The sequence below is a fragment of the Taudactylus pleione genome, unplaced genomic scaffold (genome assembly GCF_031769625.1).
Source record: "Taudactylus pleione unplaced genomic scaffold, aTauple2 ptg000186l, whole genome shotgun sequence".
NCBI classification, from domain to species: Eukaryota; Metazoa; Chordata; class Amphibia; order Anura; family Myobatrachidae; genus Taudactylus; species Taudactylus pleione.
In genome coordinates this window covers 6,451,379-6,472,127 of record NW_028284588.1, presented here as the reverse complement: position 1 = coordinate 6,472,127, position 20,749 = coordinate 6,451,379, and the positions used below count along the sequence as shown (strand labels likewise).

General features: G+C 44.6%; 1 protein-coding gene across 2 annotated transcripts in view; it reads right to left on the bottom strand.

Moving 5' to 3' along the window:
* The window catches only part of CTNNAL1 (catenin alpha like 1), a 333,934-nt gene that overhangs the window by 94,368 nt on the left and 218,817 nt on the right, over positions 1 to 20,749 (bottom strand). For both annotated transcript variants that reach the window (XM_088476289.1, XM_088476290.1), the window contains exons 9-10: positions 7,152 to 7,310; positions 97 to 189 (exon numbers count right to left, since the gene is read on the bottom strand). In XM_088476289.1, coding sequence (XP_088332415.1) covers positions 97 to 189; positions 7,152 to 7,310 — 252 coding nt within the window. The remainder of the gene's footprint in view (positions 1 to 96; positions 190 to 7,151; positions 7,311 to 20,749) is intronic.

Genomic DNA, 20,749 nt, shown 5'->3' with positions numbered 1-20,749 from the left:
TATTATTACAGTCAGTAACGATCACAATGTCACCTAATGTAAACAGTGTACTTTTTCTGGTTTCCACACAGAGTAACAGAAAGTAGATATCCATACCTGAGGACCAGTCACCTGAAACGTGTCTTCTGCATGAATACATGTAATTTCCAGAGGTTCTGTCTCCGAAACATGTCTCAACAACCGACATGTCTACAAGCAACAACATAAATTCCTTAGTAATGAAACGATACCACCATCATAAGACAGGTATACACAGTTATATTATGATTCAGTACATCTAAACAAGATAAAATTACTGAGTGGTTTTAGCTGTAGGGGATGATAATCTTTGCGTTCTCCTGATGCGGTGACTTCGAATGAGACAACATAATTTCATGCCTACCCTCCAAATGCCAACTTTTAGATAAAGAATGGCATTGTGTTGTGAAATGTACAGTATTCATTGTTGTTGTGTCACAAATCACAAGATGACTTATTGTACTGTTGCACTATTGCTCTAAATCACTTCATCTTTAACTTCTTAACATGGCATTATAAATATTATAAGGAGAAAAGAGAGTATAACAAAGAAATATATCACAAGCTGAGTAATAGTACTCTATGATAACTGTGAAAGGAAACATTTACTTTTTATGTGGTTAGGAGTTAAAATTGCCAAACAAGCTAATTAATCCATCTATTAATATTAAAAATCTAAAATGAGAGACTTGTAGTTTATAACGGAGTTCACTTTTAATAATTTTTCCCCTAACTTATTGTGAAGATAGTTATTTCCAGTGGCCAGCTATCAACTATAAAGTCAACATTATATATTTGTGTATATGTCGAAACCATGATATAATTTCTTCATCAAAAACACGGTTTATGTCATAATTCTTACCCACATCATAAATGTACAGTTGTACAGTTATCGCGTGTGTGCGCGCGCACGTGTGCATGTATGTATGTATGTATATATATATATATATATATATATATATACACACACACACACATATATATACACACACACATACATACATACATACATATACAACAGCAGGCTTGGCACTCTTCCTATACAAAGTATATTGTGGGTGCCCTCCGCATAAATAGAATGAACAGCATGCAGATGGCGGTGGCATTCCAAGTAATTAGTCACTAAGACTGGGTCATCAGACCTCTGTAATGTTTAATTAAACATTACAGAGGTCTCATAACCTGGTCTTAGTGACTAATTACTTGGAGTGCCACCGCCATCTGCATGCTGTATACATACACACGCTTCGTATGATACTTCGTTAGAGGGCTCTGACGAAGTATCATACAAAACACGTTAGGGCGGGGCCTGACTGACGGTACATGCACACACCCCCGGCGTCTTCCTTGCTGGCGTGGAGCTCCGGTGGCTACATGATCGAAGCGTGTGATCGGGCTTACAGCGTGGTGTGGAGACCGAGGAGACCAGTGGTCGGGACGGAGTACATCTGATGTGGTGCAGTATTATCATCATTTGATATCTAGCCCACAGAGTTTTATGATCTGGTACGAGTACTAAAATCTCGTTACTTGGAGATATATGTTTTACTCTATGTCTAAAAATAAATTGATTCATGCACATTAGAGCGCCCCCTTTTCTCTTTTATATTTCATAGATTAACCTAACCCGGTCAATCCCTGGGTAATAAAAGGGGAGCTGCGGTCCACATATATAGGATCTGAGTGCTACACAACCTAAACACACAGTGGAGGATTATTTACGCTTGACTATTATATGGAGCTTACAAAATACGGACGGCTTGAAGTGATAGCGCACGGGTATTTGTAGTGATATATATATATATATACACACACACACACACACTGTATAATATATATGTACACATAAATATTATTTAGAAAAGAGGGCACTCATAATGGATTTCAATACGAGAGCTTCAGCAACGGAGTTCTTGCTCAAAAATAGCTGTGTATATTTATATATATATATATATATATATATATATATATATATATATATATATATATATTGTGATAGGATCACTGGTAAAGTGGTCTGAGGCAGGTACATTGGTCCCAGATTCCTGTCTTATGTGTTCTAAACCCCCTGGAGAAAGTCTGCACTGTAGCAGGCTTGAGTTTCGGCTTTTTGAAAAGCCGGTTTGGGACCTAGGGGTTGTGGGTGAGAGGAGAGGGAGGGCTCTACCCACGGCCACTCCAGGTTTTGGTTCTCGCAACCTGGTAACAGGCTTGATTGGGTTCCCACCTGAGAGTGGCCAATATAAGCCTAGTGTGTTGAGGGCTGATTGTCTCACCTGGGAGAGCAGACAGGGAGTTTGCTCAGAGACACTTGGAAAACCTATCTGTGAGTACTGTGCTGTGCTTTGTTGCTGGCGAGGGCATTAGGCCCTGCCAGGTTCTGGTAGTGAGGGAACTACCTGTGAAGTTAGTGCCCCGACAGGGCTAGGATTTACGTTTATGTTTTCTTTGTGTTATTTCTGACATTGTACAATAAAGACTGGCGCCGACCAGCTTGTACTTGCATCCAGACTGGTGTGCTGCTTCCCTGCTGCTGTGTGTGTGTGTAAGGAAGGAGTCCTCTACCCAGGAGAGGGACCCCCTAACCATACCTCAGTTAACTCTTTTTCTTCGAGGTCCATAGGGTCCACAGGATCTACCTCGGGGTATGTAGTTTGAGTGATCCATTGCACCAAACAGCGTACAGCTTTAAAGCTCCCAGCATCCACTGGTCATCCTCCCTATATACCCCGCCCCCCAGCCACAGGCATACAGTTTGTAAACAAGCCTAACGGCAAGAGACGGAAAGTGGAGAAGGAAGTACAATATACCCAAGAAACGCTCAAAATACGAAGAGGGAATCAGTTATACAAAAAAGCCAAGAACAGATCCCAACTGAGGCCAGGTGCGTCAGGGAGGGTGCAATATGGACTTTGAAGAAAAAGAGTTAACTCAGGTATGTTATGCCATAACTCTAAATTTTCTTCTTCAGGGTCCATAGGGTCCAGAGGATCTACCTCGGGGACGTCCTAAAGCAGTTCCCTTAAGGATGGGGATGCTCATGAGCAGAGAGGAGAATCCACTGCCCCAAAGGAAGCATCCTGGGAGGCAAAAGTATCAAATGCATAGAATTTGATAAAGGTATGGACAGAAGACCAAGTGGCTGCCTTGCACAGCTGTTCGGCCGAGGCGCCATGTCTAACCACCCACGATGGTCCCACAGACCGAGTAGAATGTGCTGTCACCTTGTCCAGGACAGGGAGATCAGCTTGTATATAGACCTGAGAAATAGTCATACGCAATCAGCAAGCCAAAGTCTGTTTGTTAGCTGGCCAACCTAGTTTGTGAAACCCATATAACACAAAGAGCGCATCTGATTTCCTGATGGAGCTGGTACAATCCACGTAGATCCGTAGGGCACGAATCACATCTAGGGAAGGTTCACTGGAACTGAAGACTGAAAGGCCAGGACTACAATTTCTTCATTAATATGAAAACGGGATATCACCTTTGGAAGGTAACCCGCTCTAGTACGGCGAACAGCTCTATTTTGTAGAGAGTATAAATGCAATGTGATTTTAAATGAGAAACCCCACACACCTTCAGAGGTATGAGGAGAAAAACAGTAATAGATATATCTGACAGTTTTGAAAAAGGCAGCATAAATACAGCAGCTAGCTTGACAGTCACATACAATGCATATATATATATAATCAAATGCTAATGTAAATGGACTCTGAATCAACTGACCAGCCCCCTCAGGGGTATTGGTAGGATATAGAGTGCTATATACCTGACCAACGGAGAGGTATACAGGGAGACCGACCTAACTTCTGAGACCAACAGCTTTCAGCAGTGCACCCAAGGTGGACTGTGAGCATCTCACACGAGGTGGTCAGAAGTAACAAACCAGATGCGGGAATGCGGAAGTTGCGTCTGGGTTGAGGGAGGAGCGGCTGGGGGACCGCCCATCTCCCCTGAGCTGCGATTTTGAAGGCACAGGTACGCTGGCCTCATAGTAGTAAATGCTCTAGTGCATTTACCACCCGTCCCCGGCGACAGACGATATGGCCACGGCTGCCTTAGTGAGGCCACATTAAACGAGGCCTTCACCCGCAGCTGTCTCAGATGCGTCTCCTACACCGGAGGCCTGGACTGCTTCGCACATGATTCCTCACGAGGAATCATTTTACCTGCCATCTCCGTGAATCCGATCGCAGTCAGGACCCCAGCGATGCCGCTAGCTGAGCCCGCTGAAGCCCGCCGAAATACACAGGGCATATAGCGGTACTGGCATTTCGGCATTGACAGAGGTAGATGGAGTCACATTATATGCATCGTTATTCGGCACCTAAATTCAGAAGCTAAAAAAACTAAGGTAAATCAAAAAAGAAAAAGCCTGGGACTGCCTAAGCAGTCCCGCTGTTCAAACAGTGCGTCTGGATACTTCCCACGCACCAAACAAAAAAACTGAATGCCTGTGGCTAGGGGCGGGATATATAGGGAGGAGGACCAGTGCATGCTGGGAGCCTCAAAGCTGTAAGCTGTTTGGTGCAATGTATCACTCCAACTACATACCCCAAGGTAGATCCTGTGGACCCTATGGACCCAGCAGAAGAAATATATATTTTACAACTCGAGACTCAAGGCATTGTCCTAGCCAATCTCCTTCTGTCCTGGACTACTAATGGATGTTTAACAGACTGTGGGCAACTGCCCTGTGCTGGGCATGGATGCCAGTGCAATCTTCAGTTTCTGCTCTTTGTCTTCCAGCCAGTGGCATAACGTGGGAGGGGTCGAGCGGGGCACATGCCCGGGAGCCAATAAAAGTCATACAAACTCTTATTCACTGCTGCACCCAGTGCTGGAGCCGGGCAGGAGCTCACCCATGAGCTCTGCCTTCTGGCTCCGGCACTGGGTGAACGGAGAGACGCCATGACATAGTGTCCACTGTTGAGCGGGATGGGAGCAGCGGACAGCGGCAGGAACGGAGATTCAGGTAAGTGTATTTGTCTGTCTATGTTTTATGTGTAAAAGGAACAGCATAGGGGGCACTATATAAGGGGCACTGTATAATTTTAACTGCATATGGGGGGCACTACTTGGGGGACTGTATAAGAGGCACTATATATTGGGCACTATTGGGGGGCCTGCATAAGGGGCACAGGGCCACTAATGGGAGCACTATATAAGGAGCACTACAGGGAGCACTATATAAGGGTCACTACTGTGGGGCACTGCATAGGGGGACCTATATATGGGGCTTTGTATCAGGGGCACTATATATTGGTCATTACTGGGAGCACTATATTAGAGGAACTACTGGGGGGGACTGTATAAGGGGCACTGTATATTTGGCACTGCATAAGGGGCACTATATAAGGGGCACTATATATTGGGCTCTACTGGGGGCACTGCATAAGCGGCACTGTATAATATGCAATGCAACAGGGAGCATTGCATAAGGGGCACTGCTAGAGGGGTACTGCATAAGGGGCACTGCTACTGGGGATATTGCATGAGGGGCACTACTACTAGGGGCATCCCATAATGAGCACTACAACAGGGTGCACTGCATAAGGGGATATACTACTGGGGGCATTAAGGTGCATATGGAATGGTAAGGAATGTTCCCAGAGTGACTAGAAATGGTGATGTCATGTAGACACGCCCAGGGGCTGGCTGGCAACTTTTAGCCTGGGGGGCAAATGCATGCAGGCGGCCCTGTCAGAGGGGTAGCGTGTAGCCAGGGTGCCCAAAGAACATGCGTGCTACGGCGCCCCCCCCCTCCTCAAGTGTTTCAGGGAGGAGGCGGGTCCATATGGGATTAATGTAAAGTAAAAATAAAGATTAGGAACAGCCCATTGTGGTGCCCATATGCAGTGCCCCCCTGTGCCCCAGGAGAGGATCCCCTTATGCAGGCCTCCAGTAGTGATCCCCCTATGCAGTGCCCCTTATACAGTGCCCCCAGTAAGTGCCCCTTATACAGTGCCCCCAGTAGTTGTCCCCCCTGTGCAGTGCCCCTTGTGTCCCCAGTAGTAAGCCCCTTATATAGTGCCCCCATTAGTGGTACCCCCTATGCAGTGCTCCTTATATAGTGCCCCCAGTAGCAGTCCACACCCCATGCAGTGCCCCCAATAGTGGTAAACCTTATGCAGTGTCCCTTAAATAGTGGCCCCAGTTGTAGTCTCCCCCCTATGCAGTACCCCCACAGTATTGCCCTTTTTATAGAGCCCCCAGCAGTGGTCCCTCGATGCAGTGCCCCCAGTGGTAGTCCCCTCCCCCCTATCCCCTCCCCCCTATGCAGTGCCCCTAGTAGTAGTAGTCCCCCCTTGTAATAGTAGTCCCCCCCTTGTAGTGCCCCCAGTTGTAGTCCTCCCCCTTGAATTGCCCCCAGTTATAATCCCCAGTAGTGGTCCCCCCTTGTAGTGCCCCCCCCTGTAGTGCCACCAGTAGTGATCTCCCCCTTGTATTACCCCCAGTAGTGGTCTCCCTCTTGTAGTGCCCCCAGTAGTAGTCCCTCCGTCGCCATCCGCTCCTCCGTCTGTCCTTCCCGGGCATTATGGGAGAGACGTCATATGATGTCATGATGCCTCTCCCATTGCCCTCTGCGGGAGCCGGAAGATGGAGCGGCTCCCGCAGTGGGCGCAGCAGAAGCTGAGAGTCTGACAGACTCTCATTGGCTGCTGCTTACAACAAACACACAGCTGCTGGAGCCGGCGGCTGTGTGTTTGTCACTTGTGTAGCGCTGACCGAACTCCGTCCGGTCAGCGCTACACATGTGGTGCAGTCTGTGTCACAGTGACACAGACTTCCCGCGGCCCGCATGACGCTGCGGCCCGGGGGGCACATGGCACCCTGCCCCCCCGGCCCAGCCCGCCACTGGCCACGCCCCCATTTTTCAGTGGCCACACCCATTTTTTCGGTACATGCGCACATGGGGGGAAGCTCAGTTTTTCACCTTGCCCTGGGCTCCAAATACTCTAGTAATGCCACTGCTTCCAACTGTTATTGCAGTCGCTTGTGTCCACTATTAGTTGTAGTTTTGCTCAAGGAATTAAAAAAATTGGTCTACATTTATCTATTTTATAATTCCTGCCCTAAGCTTCACAGTGTTTTACTAACAGACAAGACAACAGTAAAATGAAACTCACTTCCACAAGTTGCTCCTTTTGTTCTGACAACTTGCAGGTATATTCTGCCACCGTTTCCAGGTTTCCTTCAGCTCCAGCAATTTTCAGTGCTTTTAGGACCGTGTGATCAGCATGGTATTTTAGCAAGTCTGTCGCAAGTGTTGTTGCCGCATTATGAAGCTGAGAGAAATTAGAGATGTAAATGACAATGTCACTACAGTATCAGCAAAAAAAAAAAAGCATGTAAGAAGAGCTGGGATACAATGCCAGTGTTACTATATCAGAACATCCCCATGAACTATAATCATTTTTTGGCTTACAAACATTATCTCCACAGCAGTTGGTTTCTACTGTAATCACAACTTGGAAGCACACACAATTAAGAGATTGAAATGTGAGGAAAAATAGAAATGAACAAAAAAAAATATTGCATAGTGTAATAAGACACAATCATTCTACAGAAGTGTTGTAGTTCAGCTTTCTGCCTTTGCTGTATTTTTCCTGAACCTTAAAAGCTGTAAAAGTGCATAATTTGCCTACAAACAGAGAAGCAATTTTGTGAATTTTAAACTAATATTTTGAGAATTCATTCACTAGAAACTAGTGATGTCACTGAGGCAACTTTGATAAACATACTAAAACAACTGGAGGTATATTTACTAAGAATTGTTTTTGGTCGGGAATAAACATGCTCAGACTCGCTTTTTTCCCCCCCATCAAACACACAAATTTACTAAGAATCATGTTTGCCTGTCTATTTTGATTCAATGATGATACTGATCATGTCATATCATTTGTGAGTTCAGTCATATTTGCCTTTTCTAAATATACTCTGCTGAGCACTGCACAGATCAGCTTAGCCAGTTTTCAATTTCAATCAGGGCACTCACTATCTGTGTGGAGCTTGTATTTTCTCTCCATTTACATGGGTTTCTCAGGTTTCCTCACAGAGTCCAGAAATATTATAGTAGGGTAGATGTCTAGACCCTAGTGTGTGCATGTGTCTGTGGAAGTGCACTAATAACATATGTGAAATATAAAACTGATTAAAATAATGAATAATTCCTGCATGTATTATCCTGTAACAAACAGGTATGATTGTTTTATTTCCATTTCAAATTGCACTCATATGTTGGACATGGCCATATGGTAGACGTCATTAAAGGGTCCACCATGTCCAGAGCATGGAGCCTTGCTTGCTCCTGGTGCATGTATCTTTCAATTATATGTGACTTAGACTGTGTATTGTTTTATAATGCATTAATTGTACTGATCAGTTCTCTTTTTTTTTTTAGTTTGCTCCTTTTAACACAGCACATATATCACACATGCTAAACTGATCAAAGACATTATAACTATGAACCTTTGGCGTTAAATCATAAATTGTCATTGGATACAATTGCATGTTACTGGGAGGCCGGATATCTGTTCTAATTCTGTCGCTTGTTCCATCTGACCTTGGAGTGTTAGATTACACTGTGTCATATTTCAGATTACTTAGCCAAAAAAGACAGGCTTGAATTGGCCACTACAGTTATCCATGGATCAACCAGTGGGCTCAGATTATTAGTGGCCCCTACTTGCTTGCTACATAGAAAAATAGAAGATGGAATAATATTTTCCCTTTAATATCTCAAACCTATTCTTTAAAAGGTTATTGTAATTGGGTATGTAGAGTACTACTTAAAATTATTATACGATCAGGAGTCTGCATTGAACTTTAACCCCATTAGCCTGAAAATGTTTGCAATGTAGGATTCTCTACTCTTAATTTAATCATTATATGTATATTTCTGCAGACATATGCATATAATAATTAAGAGAATGGAATTCTACATCTTATCAATGCAACATTACTATAAAATGTCAAGAAAAAAAAACAAACTAAAAAAATTTACAGTACCATGAACTATTATTAAAAACATTAAAATGGTTTCACACAGCAGGGGCCCTGCATAAAGAAAGTGGTTTCCAATTTGTAGCAATACTATCAAGACCCAAAGTAATTTAATAGTCCTTCCACAAGAGTGGCCCTGCATAAAGGCTTGCTTCCAGTTGTAACAAATACATAATGTATGTATACAATTAGTTGTGTATCAATTGCAAAGTGCATTGAACAGAACCTTTTGATAAATTTAATGTACTAGTAACTGAGCCATTGATCTGCAGCTAGTAAACATTGTTCTCATTATGTATGCTACATACTGAATAGAAAAGCAAATAGGGTGCCCACAATCAGCACTGCTGAGACATGCATGCAGGACTCGACAAATCCCGGTGGCCAGGTCGCCATGGCTACCAGATTTTGCAGTGAGGGAGGAAGCAGATCCTCATCAGCTCCGGTGAAGATTCGCGGCTATAGTATTGTTGTGTTCATATCATGCACAGGAGTGCATGTGCTGAGTGTCGCCTGCGGTGACTGCGGTGCCTGTGTCCGTCCCGGTCTGCGCTGACTACTCTTCTCCATCCTGGCCTGCTCTGATCCCTGCTGTCTGTCCCAGTCTACGCTGATTCTCCTGTACATCCCGGCTGTCTACTGTCTCCGGCTGCATATAGCTCTCCGGTAATAGGGTCTATGTGTGGCCAGGGATTGTGGAGTGGCTTCAGACGGATATTGGTGTGACCACGAGGAGATGGGGGTTTTGTTGTACTTTCTGGCACCATTGTTTTATGTGAACTGTGGTCTGTTATTACTAGAAGGTGGAGGGTGGAGCAGGGGAGCTGTTCATTTTACTGTATCCATTCAACTGTGACCATTTTGTGGACTAGTATAGTGTGTATAACAGTTGCATAACACACAGAGCTGTGCTCCCTCACTCCTGTAATTTTTTGTTTGGGGGAGGAGACGGAGGTCTGGCTCCTACACTTTCATCCTGGCTCCTAGATTTTAGAAAAATTTGTCAAGCCCTGCATGCATGTATTATATAGTTACGAATGATAAGATTAGGGCATCGCATACTTGCCTACTTTTCGTGCTGTGCTCTGGGAGTTCAGGGGGAAGAGAGGGACTGGGGGAATTTCTGCCTCTGATTATGCCACAGGGGGGCAGGCTAAATAATATACTATTGCCACAGCAACTGTGATCCTGTACGCAGCTGTTGTGCGCAAATATGCAAATGTCGCCTGCCGAGATCTGTATTGAGACACTCACCAGCATCTTTCCAAATCCAAGCATCTGCATACAAAGACGCAGTACCGGTTGCAGATCAGTCGATGTTAGCAGTCCTGAGTAACTCTACGGTCGTGCAGAATGGCCCCGGGAAATGAGACGCTGAAGCTGCGGTTACTGTGTACGGGATTGCAGGCACAGAACGTGACATGCCCCCAAAATGGTTGTGAAACGCCTGCATTTTTAGCTGACATTCCCAGTTACCACCGTCATACACTTCTTGACTGCCAATCACACTGCGAATAAATACTCACTGCACGCAATTCAGAAATAGAAGGAACATTAATCACCCAACCAAAACATTAGCATAGCATACAACTCCGATTCAGGCTCATAAAACATAGAAAATCACGGAGAACACTTAATCGGAGAAGTGTGCAGGATCCTGAAGAACTCCTGCAAATTCTGGAATCTCCAAGATATTACGTAAGAGTAGGCTAGTATGGGACATGGTGATCATTTGATCCCTTCACTGTGGACAAGTGGGACTTGATCATGGGTGCAGGGTGTACCACACACTCTTGCACCAATACATTCTACTTTCCCCTTTGGAGTCAGACGCCTGTGCTATAGTAACATACTGAAAAGATCATTCAGTGGCGCAGACACTATTTTTCCAGAGATTTGCGCAAGCAAAGTAGAGCATACTTGCCTACCCTCCCGATTCAGCCTGGAGCCTCCCGAAAATCGGGTGCCGCTCCGAGCCCCCCGAAAATGCAGACAAGCCTCCCGGCAGTCGCCTACCCACTCCCCCTGCAGTTGCAATAGAATCCCCCGCAGCATTGTGGCCCCACCCCCTGCTTCCTCTGCATTATGAAGAGGGAGCAGGGCCATGATGATGGAAACGCCTGGTCATGCCCCATGCTTTGCCCCCAATGCTGCACCATCACCACACCCCCCCCCCATGCCATGGAAGCCTGACAGCTCCCTCCCGGAAGGATGAAGCTGAAAGTCGGCTAGTATGCAGTAGAGGAGTCACTGGGAACATGACCTGTGCAGAAATAGATGACCTGCACATGTGTAGTAGACTGGTCAAGTCTACTCTGCTACTGCGTTGGCTAGAGAAGGAGCAACTGCACGGAGACAGCACACGGGCTGCCTCCACTCTTGAATCCCCTTTGGGCTTGTCATCCATATATATATTAAAACAGTGGATGACAAGCTCCATTCATCACAATTTAAAAAAAAAAAAAAAAATCAAGAACTTGCATCATTCCCACCAGTAATGCAGGCAATGGGGAGGGAAACTAAGGGCCTGATTCAGACCCAGTCGAAAGCGCTGAGCGCTCGCAACCGGGTCGATGTTTGCCCACCGGGCAGGCGCACTATGGAGCCGGCTCCGTCGTGCGCATGCGTGAGACCCGGCTAGCGACGGGTGCTCCGTCGCTCCGGGTCTCGCACCAAAGGGGGCGAGCTGTCGATGGTGATTGACAGCTCACCCCGTTTCGTAGGCGGGCAGGGGGGGGTGGCTGGCCAAACGGAGGTATTCCCGAAGGAACACCTGCCGTTTGGGGGCGGCCCCACTGACATCACCAGTGATGCCAGTGGGAGAGCTTCCGGCTCTATTAGAGCCAGAAGCTCTCTGGGGCTTGCGGCCACGAGACTCTACCACAAGGGTCTCATCTCAAGCCCGATGGTCTTGACCATCGCGACCATCAACCTGGCCATTCGCAATAGCTGTTGGTGGTCACCCACAGCTATGCGAGCGGCCAGGAGGCCGAACAAGAAAAAAAAAAAAAACACCCTGATTCAGAGCGTCCGTCTCTGAATCAGGCCCTAAGTCCCTTAAGTCACCTTCATCGTGCACAGAGACTACTGCCAGATAATTAAATGTACTTGCTCAACTGAGTAACGATGTAAGAAACTGCATACAAGAATTGTGGGTTGTTTGTAGTAACAGTGTAGCAAATTGCATACATGCATTGCCAGTAGCAACAGTGTAGCAAATTGCTTATATTGTAGGAGTTCTGATGTTACTTGGAAAGAGCTATATCCGTGACACCAAACAATGACAAAAACAGTATGCAAAAACAAAACAAAAAGAAAAAAAATGTCCACAGATGGGCATGAACTACAGATCAGATCTCCCCAATCTTGTAACAAATAAAAAAAAGAGGTCACCTCATTTAATGTGGTAGATTTTCCAAAATTATACTTAAAATAAACAGTTTATTGCAGATAAAATTAACTCTCCAAATGGTTACTGATAAGTTTTGCTCTGTTACTGTGGTTTTCTAGGTCCAATGTAATATAAATCTTTTCAATGTGCTTGTACACTAGTCCAAATATCCAATAAGGGTTATTTCATCATATAATATAAATCATGAATAGAAATTGCTACAGTGACATTAAATACATCTAGTGTTGATATTTATCGTCCTATAGATTATGGCCAGTATATTGATTTGTGTGTTGTCTTGTCCCTGCTTTGCATCTAGATTGGATAGTCAGACCCGATGACGCTAAATAACAGTGCAACCGTTGAATAGAAAACTGATAATACCAGATCTGAGCAATGGCCCACTAAAACGACTTGATGTGCATTTCGCTCATTGCTTTATGAAAAGGTCAAACCTGGCATATAGAAGTTCTAGATCATCCGATGAGACATCATTGGTTTAGATGTTTAATTGATGAATCAGCCAATTATTGCTCACAACTTGAAAAAAAAATGCTTGAATGCAGATGTAGGAAAGGTGAGCATAGGCAGCTGCAGGGGGGAGGTTTCCAGTTGCCTGGAAACCCCACTCCCCATTGACCAGCAGCTCGAATCATGACATTAGTATTAGTATAAATGGAGATTGTGATCAGCGCTCAACGGGGGGTATATCCCAAGTATGGGAGCAGCTTAATACTAGAGATGTCCTGTCTCCAAAAATATAAGTGTAAGCAGGGAATATGTACTTAGCGCTTACTTGGGGTAGTTAGCCAAAGAATTGTGTGTGGGTGTTAGTCAGTAATGATAATTTAATAATGACAATTTATACAATATTACTACTACAATATTACTACAGTTGCACCACAACATGTAGTATAGTCTGCAACTGGTTAAATTATGTATGTGGGGGGGCGTGGCCTAGCAAGCAATGAGGGAAGACGCGTTCTGAGTGAGCTCCTTCCTGGCCTTCTTTAAAAGCTCCATTCCTGCGGTCACTGACACCCCTGCTTGCTCCCACATCGGTTCTGAACTTGCCCGTACTGAGGGGGAAGGTCCGCGGAATCGGAAGGCATTTTTAAATGCTTTTGCGGGTTGCGGCCTTCCCGCCCTCCTGAAGCCGGGGACTGGATTTCCGGACCTGGTGCGGCGGTGCCTCTACGTCCGCGGCGCCTGACCCTGCCGCTACACAGGTGACCGGCTGACCCTCCCTCCGTGTGAGTGATATCGGGTGGTCTCCTCCTTACCTCCGCTGACCTGAACAGCTGCAGACGCCCGCCGGGGAGCCCGTGCTGCGCTCCAGCTCTGACGCGCTCGGCGCGACCTCCCTGGAGCCGTGTGTGGATCTTGGCCTTCTCTTCCTCCTGAAGCCGGAAACTATACCTACGGGCAGGTAACGGAGGTGTCTCTGGGTCCGCATCACCTGATTTTACCGCTGCATTCAGGGATTACTGAGGCTGGTTTTCCCTTTAACACCTGCTGGGGACCCTGTCCTATGCCCTTACCCTGCTGTCCCTGGTGTGGCCCTCCTGCGGCCCTGTGGAATCCTGATACCTGTTGGATCCTGATTTTGGCTGTGGATTTGCAGAATTTTGCTGTGCCCCCAGTAGTGCCGAGGTGTTTGCTCTGGAGGCAATATTCCGGATAGTGGTAGCTCATATCTCTCCTTTACCAGCTTAGTCCCCTTAGCACTGCTTTTATTGTATATGCCTTGGGGGCTTGTATATCATCCTCTTCCCCATTCTGCCTATGGGCTGTTATACTACCATCTTGGCTAGTCTTCACCTGTTCACCAAACGCTTCCTAGGTATTCTATCCCCTTTTTCAGTGGAGCTATAGTGTGAGCCCGGTGGCTCTATGTGATCGTTTCCGGCTTGCTATGTGGTCTTACTAACAGGGGAATGTGCCACCCGCCATCCATCTATCTAACACACTACATGACCTTATGATTCCTCCTCAAGTCTTTTCCTGATGGGCAGGACCAAGAGAGTTTCGCAGAAAAAAGATCCTCGGACACCGAAGGTCGATTCTTCTCAACCTAAGCTTCGCTCATATCTATCTATTTCACATATTGCGGATTCACCTGTTGCCGACTCCATACCTGTGCAGATTTCCTCCCCTACCATGACTCGTTCTCCCGCATCCAGTGACCTCCATGCTCAATTGTCTCAACTGCGAGGGGAAATCACAGAAGTATTAACACATGTCTGTTCTCTACCCTCTAAACAAGACATGCAGGCGTTGGAGTCTCAAATCCAGGACTCAATGCAAACTCAGATCTCGTTAGTATAAGCTGATGTTAAACATCTTGGATCCCGCATGGTCACTCTTGAAGAGGAGAAAGAGTCAGTTGACAACCAGTTATCTCATCTTCACGATTTAGTCTCCCAACAAGCCTCAGACATGAGGACAATGCAAAACAGATTGGATGACCTGGACAACAGAGGTTGCAGAAATAATATCCGTGTCCTGAGGATGTCCCTCCATCTGGTCTGATTGATGCCCTAAATAAAATTTTTGGAGAAATACTGGAACTTGACCCTAATGATCCTGTGGAATTTGATCGTGCTCACAGAGCTCTGCGTCCGAAGGGTCTTGCAACTGACCGTCCGAGAGACGTTATTTGCCGTGTCCACTACTTCTCACAAAAAGAAGAGATTATTCGTAAAGTCGGTAACCTGGAAGGTGTGGAATTTAATGGTACACGTCTACAAATTTTTCAAGACCTCTCATGGAGGACTCTCCAACAACGGCGGTTACTGAAACCTCTTACAGATTCCTTGCGTAAACAAGAAATTAAATATAGATGGGGATTTCCGTTCTCTCTACAGGTCACTCATGCCGGTAAACATCTAGTTCTCCAGTCTCCTGAGGATTTACCTGATTTCTGTTCTGCTTTAGGCGTGGAGCTTATTACCCTTCCCGATTGGCAGGCTTTTTCACTTCCTCTACTTGCTCCTCCTGGACGTTCGAGAAGAGGCAGTTGGCAACAAGTACAGCATCATAAAAAGAAACCTAAAAGTCCTGATTCCCCTCCAACATGTGGACCCCACCTGATCTATGTTCAGCTTATTAGAAGGTTTCCCTTCATTGAGACAATATTAATTTTTGGCTCTTCCTTTTAATTATTTTTTGTAGAAGTGTTATTACAGAAATGTTTAGAGTTGGGCCGTCCGGGCCTCTTTTGTTATTAGAGGCTTAATAGAGCTCTTTCATTTATGTGTTTCTTTCTCCTTCTTCCCAAGGTTCGTTTGTAGTCAGATATGTCAGAGTAACTGAGTGATAAAGCTTTTTTCAAATTAAAATGTTAGCATATGTCTTTTCTCTACATACCGGTTTTAAAAAAAAAGAGGGAGGGAGAAGAGAGGGAAAACAGGAAAAAATATATATTCTGACTACATTTAATTCTTTTTTTTGAGGAGTTTTCTGAGTGTGTTTATTTAATTTATACTGATAATGTTGTGTATTTCTATTTGATTGTGAGTTTTGCTTTTTTATTGGATGGCGTGGGCACTCCGCCCCTGTGTGCCCCCTACCGCTAATTTTTCCCGTGACAAGGGTTCCCTGGTGGTCCCCTTATTGTCCGGCAGCGGTTTTTTTTCTTTTTCATCTCATAAATGTATTGCTATACTAACGCAATTTTCGTTTTTTGTGTCTCCCCATCATTCCTTCATGTTTTTTCCCTTCTTCCCTTTCTCTCCCTCCTCTCTTATCTAGTCCCTCTACTAAATGTTTTGTTTTATCTGATGTCTTCCTCTCGGTCATGTTGCCTTAGCCCTATTCTCCACATATGGCTGCTTCATTACGTATAGTCTCTATTAATGCCAGGGGACTGAATATCCCAGAGAAGAGAACCCAAGCCCTTCGTTCTTTTCATGCAGATAAAGCAGATATCGTTTTTGTACAGGAGACCCACTTCCGTCAATCCTCCTCTGCTCCTCGACTTAATAATCAATTTTACCCCATAACATATTATAGTAATTATTCCCAATCAAAATCTAAGGGTGTTGCTATTCTTTTCGCTAAACATTTACCTGTTACCAATGCTGAAGTACATGATTTGGAGGAGGGGAGATGCTTACTGGTTAAGTGCTCTATTTTTAATCAACCTTTTACATTTGTTAATATTTACGCACCAAACCAGGGCCAGCCAACCTTTCTTGAGAGGGTTCTGGATAAAATTGATTCACTCCAACAGGGGATCTTGATGGTAGGTGGAGACTTTAATTGGGTTCTGGATCAACTACTAGACACCTCGTCGGGTTCCTCATCAGTCCCTTGCCGAACTTCAAGGAAGGTGAGACGGTTGCTTTACACTCATCAGCTGTCTGACGTTTGGCGCATCTCACATCCATTAGATAGAGACTACTCATATTATTCTAGTTCCCACCAATCCTATTCCAGGATAGATTACATATTAGTTGGCCATAGATTTTTACATTTGATTCAAGACACTTTTATAGGAGTGACAACCTGGTCTGACCATGCTCCGGTAGGGGTGGACATCTCCCTTGGATTTTCTGATCCAATCACTAGATCTTGGCATTTCAATGAGTCCCTTTTGTCTGACCCTTACTGTAGATCTCAGTTAGAAGAGGCCATTGATACATATCTGGATTGTAATACCACCCCAGATGTATCTGGCCTCACTATATGGGAAGCCCAAAAATGTGTCCTTAGAGGAAAATGCATCCAACTCGGTTCCTATTTAAAGAAACAAAGGTTGGGGCAGATAGACCATTTATTGCAGAGAATACAGGTTTTAGAATCTACTCATAAAACTTCCCTTTCCTCTGATGTTTATGTGGACTTAGTTCGAGCTCGTTCAGCCTTAAATAAACTTCTACTCGAAAAGGTCAAACATTCTTTCCGAAAATGCCGTAATCGATACTATCGTTGGGGTAATAAACCCGGAAAGATGTTGGCTAGAGCTTTGCGAGCTCGGAGAGCTCGTTCCTTTATCCCTTCTATCAAAGATGGGAGGGGAATAGTTTTACATGATACTCATAAGATTGCAGAAGCTTTCTGCTCATATTATTCTGCGTTATATAATTTGCCTGCCCCTTCTGCATTTCCTGATGTCCTTGGGAAACAACAGGCCATAGAGGCCTACCTCAATAGAATTGGATTCCCCAAGCTGGACGACCTTGCCAGTGGAGACTTAGAGAGACCTTTTACTTTAACTGAGTTGTTGGAAGCTATTAAATCCACCCCTTCCGGGAAAAGTCCTGGCCCTGATGGTTTTTCTATTAATTACTATAAAGCCTTTAAGGACAAACTTGCTCCCCCATTGTTGGAGGCTTTCAATTCGGTTTCCGATAAGACCCCCTTTTCAGGCCAATCCCTAGAATCCCACATTATGGTCATTCCTAAGGAAGGCAAGGACCCCTCCCTCTGTCCCAGTTACCGTCCAATCTCCCTCCTTAACATAGATATTAAACTATATGCAAAACTTTTATCAAACAGATTAAAACACTTTTTACCTTCTCTCATTCACAATGACCAGGTGGGGTTTGTACTGGGTCGGGAAGCTAAGGACAATACATCCAAAATTATAGCCCTTATTCATTATATCTCGTCTTCTGGCACTCCAGCAATCCTACTGTCTACTGATGCCGAGAAGGCATTCGATAGAATAGATTGGAGTTTTATGTCTGGAATATTAAGACACTTGGGACTCGGTCCTATTTGCCTTCAACGCGTTCTTGCTCTTTATCGGTCTCCGTCTGCCCGCATTAGGGTTAACGGCTCCCTCTCTAACTCCTTTTTCATTAATAATGGTACTAGGCAGGGCTGTCCTTTGTCCCCCCTGATTTTTGTTGTGTGTATGGAGGCTCTGGCAAGGTCGATCAGAATGAATCCGAATGTATCGGGCTTTAGATTACATAACGATGAATATAAATTAGCTCTATTTGCTGATGACTTATTGGCCACGATTACTAATCCTGTTATTTCTCTACCAAATTTGGTGGAGGAATTTAGGATATTTGGTGATCTCTCCAACTTTAAAGTCAACTATTCTAAATCGGTGGCCTTAAATATTACGGCTTCCCCACAGATGGTTTCAGGCCTTAAATCAGCGTTCCCTTTCACCTGGCACCCTTCCCAACTTACATATCTAGGAGTTAATATTACTAGAGATCTTTCCCGCCTATTTGAGGCCAATTTCACTCCCCTTCTGAGCAGGATACGCTCGGATTTGAGACTATGGAAATCAGGTCCCTTCTCATGGTTTGGGAGGCTGGGCATTCTCAAAATGAATTCGCTCCCCAAGATCCTTTACTTATTACAAACCCTCCCAATTACATTACCTCCGCGATGGTTCCTGGAAGTCCAGGCTCTTATTAGAGATTTTGTATGGGGTGGCGGCAGGCCGCGATTGAAATTAGATGTTATGTCCCGCCATAAAGAACGGGGTGGCCTACGCCTCCCAAATATTAAAAGGTTATCATCAGGCCTGTATCCTACAAAGAATTTTGTTCTGGTCCAGATCAGACACCTCTAAACAATGGGTGCACATTGAGAATCAGATGCTGAAGATACCTCTTTCAATAGCCCCTTGGCTCTCTGTCCTTCCCAAAATCTCTCACCCGACTATTGGCCCTCTTGGAAAACACTGCGTAAATCCTCCTCGATATCATTTCCTCACTCCCCCCTCGCCTCATTCCTGTTTAATGAACAATTCCTCCCGGGCCTTGACATTAGGATTTTTCATCCATGGTTAGCGGTAGGACTTTTTAGGTTCGGACAGCTGGTGAGTGGTGGTAGCTTTGTACCTTTTGATGAGGAGGTCTGTGGGAAGTGGAATTTACCCTCTCGGGAATATTGGCGCTACCTCCAGGTACGGCATTTTCTGCAGTCTCTTGGTCCCCTCAAATCTTTATGCTTACCCTGTACGCCATTTGAGCAATTATGTATTAGCCCTATCCCTCCAATTCACACTATCTCGCTGATTTATAATTTTCTTTTAGCAGATGCTAGCCGCTCTTTCCCCAATTTTACCAAGGTATGGGAACGAGAGCTCGGAGTCGACCTAACTGACGATGAATGGGAGAAAATATTTAAGTTGGCTCACACGTGCTCTCCTAGTGTTGGTGTTAGGGAGACTCAATATAAGCTGTTATCACGTTGGTATAGATGCCCAGATACTCTCTCTAAGATGGGAATTGGGGTCCCGAATATATGTTGGCGCTGCTCTGGGGCTCCAGGTAATCCATACCATATATGGTGGCAGTGCCCTATCCTTCAGCCTTTCTGGACTGAAGTTCTCAGCCTCTCCGCAAAAATTTTAGACGAACCGGTCCCTACAGAGCCAACATTTTGGTTGTTTCACCTATCATCAAGGCCTCTTTCACGGTACAAGAAAACCTTATTATGTAATTTGAATAATGCTGCTAAAGCAGTTATTCCGGTGAAATGGCGCTCCTCCTCTCCTCCAACAGTCATGGACTGGTTTACTAGGTTGGATCTATATATGGATATGGATGACATAATGTCCTCTGTTGATGGTGATTATGAGTCTTTTAGAGACACTTGGGGTCGCTGGATGGATTTCAAGGACTCCGTGTTCTTCAAAAGTATCCTTTCCACTTCCCGCCCTCCAGTGTCCTAGATTAGTATCAAATATTATTTGATAACATATACTGATAATCCTTGTGTATCTTCACATGGTTTAGACATTAATTAACAGCTATACCTCTCATTACATTTCTCTTAATTCCCTCCCATTAAGTACTGATAAATTTGAGACTATATTATATGATATGAGGTGACTGCTATTTTTTGTTTTTGTTTTACTATATTGATTCCCCTTCTTTCCTCCCCCCTCTCCCCTTGTTGTCTTGTTTTGTCTGTCTACTTGTGTTATGTCTTTTTTATGTTTCTTTATTCTATATAAATGGGTCTTATGTTGTGATATTTCATGATGCCACTGGCACTTTTTGTGATTGAGGTTTGCCGTTCTCCAGTGTTGTATCTCTACTATAGTGTCTATCCCGGCAACGACCCGGATACTGTATGTATGTAATTGTATTGTTATTTTATTGACTTTTCTACAATAAATACAATTTGCACTAAATTATGTATGTGTATTTATTATGGAATTTTTAAACATTTTTTGCACGTTATTTATACAAGATAAATATGCTTGATACAGAAAGTTTTAGTTTATAGATTCTCTTACAGTCTATACTATAGACTAGTGTTTCCCAAACTTGGAGGGTTTATTTATGAAGTGTCGGGTTGTAAAACCAGACACTTCTGTTCGTGTTCATGACAAATATTTAAAAGGCCAGT